General features: G+C 44.8%; 1 protein-coding gene across 1 annotated transcript; it reads right to left on the reverse strand.

Annotated features, from left to right (window-relative positions):
- Positions 1 to 1,491: 1,491 nt before the first annotated feature.
- Positions 1,492 to 5,537, reverse strand: LOC137912170 (ETS translocation variant 5-like). The gene is made up of 12 exons (XM_068756521.1): positions 5,478 to 5,537; positions 5,286 to 5,378; positions 4,986 to 5,046; positions 4,787 to 4,837; positions 4,420 to 4,528; positions 4,085 to 4,324; positions 3,728 to 3,999; positions 3,613 to 3,666; positions 3,472 to 3,540; positions 3,227 to 3,378; positions 2,927 to 3,028; positions 1,492 to 2,813 (listed from the first exon to the last, which is right to left on the reverse strand). Exons 1-12 carry the CDS (start codon positions 5,523 to 5,525, stop codon positions 2,535 to 2,537), a joined length of 1,530 nt encoding a protein of 509 aa, XP_068612622.1. The 5' UTR covers positions 5,526 to 5,537; the 3' UTR covers positions 1,492 to 2,534.
- Positions 5,538 to 5,981: the final 444 nt, after the last annotated feature.

The raw sequence follows: 5,981 nt of genomic DNA on the forward strand, positions 1-5,981 counted from the left end.
ACGCGGAAACGACCAGCATGCCTCACAGCTTTCTGCATGACCACGGTTTGGCATGTGAGCTGTACATACATGGATTTGAACAGTTCTGAACTGTGATCATGACTCAGCACAAACACATCTGACAATAAACTCATTTGTTTACCGTCAGTTTGATTGATTTTACAGGACGACTCCTCAATAAAGATCTCGTCTCAACTTATCTCTTTCCATCTTACGGCTTCTGACATTTCCTTTTCTCATTCTTCTCATATGATCTCACCTTAACTCATTCAGTGCCAGCCATTTTCAACTTTTTGCCCAATTTTCCAAGCCCCACAGAATATTCTTTACTATGACTATCCAAAACCCGAATCCGCCAAATGAAAGATAAAAATATGTGGTCCTACCATTTTATGTTCCAAAGTTATGGGCCGTTGAAGAGGCAGATTTCAAAGTTTGGGTTTCAAATAACGTCTTCAGACGTTAATGGCACTGAATGAGTTAACATTCAGAGAGCACAAACCACCTCACAACATTCATCAATATCGTTTATTTGTAAAAAAAATAAATAAATAAATAACGAAATAACAGTTTAATTACAAATTTGAAAATCTCTACATGTATTTTCAGCATTGGGGGGCTTTTCAGGTATTAGAATGTAACATTTAATTATCTATTAATTTATGATTATTTACCTCCTCACAACAAGAAATGCCCCACAGGAGCTTCCTAATGAGGAGGCGCTTCACAGCGAGGCAATATGTCTGTCAGGGTTGGTGCAGTGAATGCAACAACATCGTCTGCTTCATGTACACACCCGAATCGGATTAGTCTGACCCAATCAAACTTAATCCGATCAAGATTCTATCCTGATCAGGGCGCATGAAAACACGTATTCCGATGTTTCGGAACAAACCGGCATTACTGCGCATGTCTGTGACGTCAGCTATACGCGCTTCTGTTATTCCCGGACGCGAGTTGAAGCACAGCGACCGAAAGACAGAACTGCTCGGTATCTGAGACAAACGCGTTGCCGGAGATATTAAAGGAGGAAACTAACAGCGCAAACGTGGAGAACGCGCGAAATAACGCCGACGTTTCAAGCAGAAAAGGGCGGGCCCATGTTTTGTTTACAACGGAAGTCGCCCCGCCTTCTTCTTTTACTTCCGCTGTACAAACAGGAACTCAAACGCCACAAACCTCAGTTCCACAGCGCCCCCCAATGGTCGGAGGACGCCATCTAGTCGAGGCAGTTCTGTTTGACGTCGTGTTGTCCAACAATACACATTTTAAAAGGTCAGAATATAATATAAAAATAATTAAAAAGTTCAGTGGAAATACAATTAACTGATCACTATCAATATCATAGGTGAGAACCAGATCCAAGGTGCGATCAAAGCTATAAATGTATAGCTGTGTAAGACATAAGTTTAGGCTTTCAAGGACCTCCCTGTAGAGGGAATTTTACCATTTTCGAAATCTGTTGTGAAATTATCAATAAAGGACATTCAGTGAAAGAAGAGTAAAATATTTTAATGTCTCAATAAAGATAAACAGAAGGCACATACACAATTTCAGAAGGTCAACATCAAATAAAGTCATTGTCTGCATAAACCACCTCCAACTTCTTCTCTTCCCACCATGACATCATATCACAAAATATGCCATCGCATCAAATTTCTGTCTGACAGTGGCTAACGTTATATATATCAGAGGAACTTGATACAATATATTAGCAGGTTAAACTCATCGTACAACATAAAGCAAACGCAGCCTTTTGAAAAAATATGTTCATATATAATTGTCCTCTTTTTCTACAGACGGAAGCAAATCAGCCATAGAAAATGCAACAAACAATTACTCTTGAGGCATTTGTAAGGCAGTCCATGCTTATTATCAGCGTTGTCGTAGTACTGCTACATAATTAAAAATAGCAGTACTTATAAGAAATCTTAAGAATCATTAGGTCAAAAATATTACTTTCTAATACAAGACCATAAACGGCATCTGTAAAGTACAAACGAGTCGCGTTCAAACAGTTTCGGGTTTCCCAAGAAAACCAATAGAATGAATTCAGAAACGATTGCCATGGCAATTGGTTCATAAACAGATCTGAGAGTTCACAGACGAGGGCTGCCGCGATGACTGACGCCACCAAATCACAGCGAAGCAGTCAGTTTAAAGCGACAGGCGACCCAAAGTAAAGTCAGCACATTAAGAAAAGATGTAGAGAAAGTACGGCCACAATGATACAAATGTTTCCCACAAAAAGCAGGGAGTTTTACCAGAAAAACAATAGTGACTTTTAAACAATGCAGTGTGTCAAATTAGAACTCCTTTAGTCTTTAAACTACGACTTATATTCAGAATGTCAAGGCCTTCATCGACTGATATTTTCACTTCATGCAAGGTTCTCTAACAAAATAACGACTTAAAATACTCTATTCTTTCAAAATGTTCAGATTTATAAAACAACAAAAAAACTTTTATTTTCTGCTCTTTGACATACATAACGCTGACACGCATCTTGAAGTTCCCAAAACACGCCGAATAATTCAGCGTCCTTCAGTTTCGGGTTTGCTCCAGCATCTAGGCTGTGGACTCGAGAAAGAGCAGCCGTCAGGGAAAGCCTTCCTCCTGGATGCACCCCTCCCCTCGGTCAGGTATGGACCCTCCTCTTCATAGCTGTGAAGGGGGACGCCGTCCTCCTCGCTGGGAGCCAAGATGGCATCCGGGTCGACCTTCAGAGTCCGCCTCTGTTTATCTGGGAAAGCCATGGAGAAAAGCGCCTCTGGATTGCAAACAAACTTGTAGACGTACCTTTCCCCGGCCACCTGTGGGACGAGCCAATCAGAAGCAAGAGTTCATGAGACAAGTAACGCTAAAGCGTAGCATATCCTGTCGGGTCTTGTCCCGGTCCAAACTCCAACAAGCAAAGCGTCTTTACCTTCTGCATGATGCCTTTCTCATAGTAGTATCTCAGTGAGCGGCTCAGCTTGTCGTAGTTCATAGCCGGCCGGTTCTTCTGGATTCCCCACAGTCGAGCTACCTGAAGGCAAATTTAAGAAGTCATTCATCATCCAGATATGGATTTCCAACTCTGATCCAGTCCCGAACTCTTCAGGCCTTCAGCTAAATCTGAAATTGTTTTTTTAGTCCACACTTTGATTTGCACAATGCACTTTGCATTAAATTTTAAATAAAACAAAATGTCTTTTTTTTTTAACATGGCACTGTGAAGACTGACCTCTTCAGGATCGATTAGTTTGAACTCCATGTTCCGTCCCGTCCAAATGATGAGGTGTACTTTGGACGGCTCGTCCAACAGGGTGAGGAGAAACTGCCAGAGCTGCAAAGAACCGCGGCGCTGGTAGAGCAGAACCTCCTGCTTTGGTTTACCTGCCAACAGGTCCAACACGATTGGATGAAAATATCTCACTATGACAACACTACAGGGGGGGGGGGGGGGCATTACTCCTGCCATCCTCTCACCTTCCGCACGTTCTGGAACAACGCAGGTGTCGTCACGCAAGATGTGACGCTCAGCATTGCGACCGAACCCTGCAAAGCAAAAAGTCTGTGAACGGAACAATGAAACGATTCCAGGACAAAAACCCATGAAGACCAACTCACCGCGGGGATGACTGCTCTGGTACAAGACCGAAGACGACTGGCAGGTTCTAATCTCTAGAAACCACAAAGCCCGTCATCGTTATGAAAACACTCACACGCGCCTGCATGTACACACCTGAAGGAAAGCTGAAGTCTCTTGGTTCTTGTTTGATGGTGGCATGGTTGAAGGTTTGGGGACGGTCCAGACCTGGGCCAAGTGTCCCCGGGTCTGGGTAACCCGGATCCACAAGCTCCAGTTTTAGACCTCTGCTGCTGTGGGGAACCAGGGGTTCTGACAGATGCCGCTGGTACGGCGGCCGCCTGTCTTGGCTCAAGGGCTGGTAGGGAGGGTTCAATTCCTCTGGAGGTAGGAAAGACAAGCAGGGCGCCGACAGCTGCCGCTGAAACCTACAGCAAGGCAGAACGGGTCGCCTGAGGGTTTCAGTTCTGGTTCCCGGGCGGAACCACATAGAAGTTATTTATCAGAACCAACCTTTGTTCCATGCTGAAGGACACACCAGCGCAGCTCATGGGGGGGCGCGGCAGAGCAAACTGCTGGCCTTGGTTGGCCCGTGGGAGGCGGCAGTGGTGGTGGGAGTGACTCGTGGTAAAAATGTGGTGAGAGGGGCAGTTATTGGTCAGCTGCGGGGCAGAAGAACGGCCGGCAGAATGGGCGGAGCCACACTGCACTGGAGGGACAGCTTTGAGTCCAGTTGGCTTGTTGTCATAGGCACTAGAACAAAAGAGCGAGTCAAGCACAAGCGAGTCACACGAAGCCTTTCTGCCAATGGCTATTATGACATCACACTTTTACTGTTGTGCTCGTACCTGTAACTATGAAGGCACGTGTCAGCGTGGGGCGACCTGGAAGCAGACGAGTCTTCAGACTGACCCGGCTCCCGCTTCACCTTACTCACAGGAAGTCCATGAAACATTGCTGCACGCACGCACACACACACACACACACACATTAGGACTGGTTCCTACTGCAGACACACATCTACAAAAACAAGATAGATGTCATCAAACAGGCTTTAGATGCGAGAGATTTGTGTCTCGACTCTTCAGGAACGGTTCTCAAAGGCAATAAATCACAAGATTCAGCTTCGTCTTGGATCCACATTTCAGTCCCAGGACTGTGAATGTTTCACAGCGCTGAAATCCCTCTATAAATATGGGAGGAGAACAGACTCACAGTCATTGGACTGGAAATCCGGAACAAACTGCTCATCGTCAGGAACCTGAGCTGTACGGGGACACACACACACACACACATACACACGACATTAAACAACATGTAAATGTTAAACACACAAATCAGAGCTAGTTATTCATACATCAGGACCTTCTCTGGGACTTTCAACCCCAGATAGTGTTTCCTGACAGGAGCTCACCTTCCGCAATCCATATTTCCTGGAGCTGGCTCAAATCTTGAAAGAGCTCTGCCAACAACATGTAAAACGTGAATCACAAAGAGCAAGACCGAAGAGTCAACCGGACCCCCCCCCCCCCCCCCAGTCTGATTGAAGACGTTTCGGGTTTCGCCTCATCCAAGAGGCTTCTTCAGTTCTGCATGACCGGTAGAGAGTCCAGATACTCAAACTCCTGTTGGAGCAGAAAACTAACAAAGGACCAAAATCTGGACTCTCTACCGGTCATAGAATTCAGCATCACAAATGATGACGAGGCACGATGAAGCTACCCTCCGTGTCCTGCGCGAGCTCGGCGTCCATGAACCTCCTCTTCCTCTCACTAAGACACCTCACTGCCTCGTCTGTGGAGCAATTCTAGATGGTCAACAACAAAAGCGTGGAGTGAACACCTTCAACCTTTGACCTCGTGGTTGGACTTTCACTCAGGAAACTGAATTGCTATTTCAAACTCACCTTCTCTGTGACCACAAAGGGGACCTGCTGGTCGTAGAAGTCGTCCATGCTGGAGGGGTCTTCACCCTGGAGGAAGGAGAGCTCACATAGGGAGGTGTCCGCCAGCCATATTTACAGATACATTTTAAGATCAAATCTGGGCAGCTCATTCCCTTCCTAATTGGATTTACACCGTCCACATGGTGATCTGAATCAGCACCAGAAGGTTCTAGATTGTTCTTGGTATCTTTATACACCAACCATGTAAAAGTGAATCAGAGTCGATTTGTATTTTTCACTGATTCATAAATGAGTTTTAATGTGAACATTTAGTATTTTTTCCCGACCTCCTTCTGGATCAGATCCAGGAGACATTTTTCATGATAGTGCATATCGGACCCGTTTACAACTGTGACTTTTGGTGAGTGAATTGAATGCAGATTTTACAAAATGTGATTTTTTTTAAAGCCTCTATTACAAGAAAATGGGAAAATCTGGATTGTATAAATAAATAAAATAAAATAT

This window comes from Brachionichthys hirsutus, chromosome 24 (genome assembly GCF_040956055.1).
Source record: "Brachionichthys hirsutus isolate HB-005 chromosome 24, CSIRO-AGI_Bhir_v1, whole genome shotgun sequence".
Lineage (NCBI taxonomy): Eukaryota > Metazoa > Chordata > Actinopteri > Lophiiformes > Brachionichthyidae > Brachionichthys > Brachionichthys hirsutus.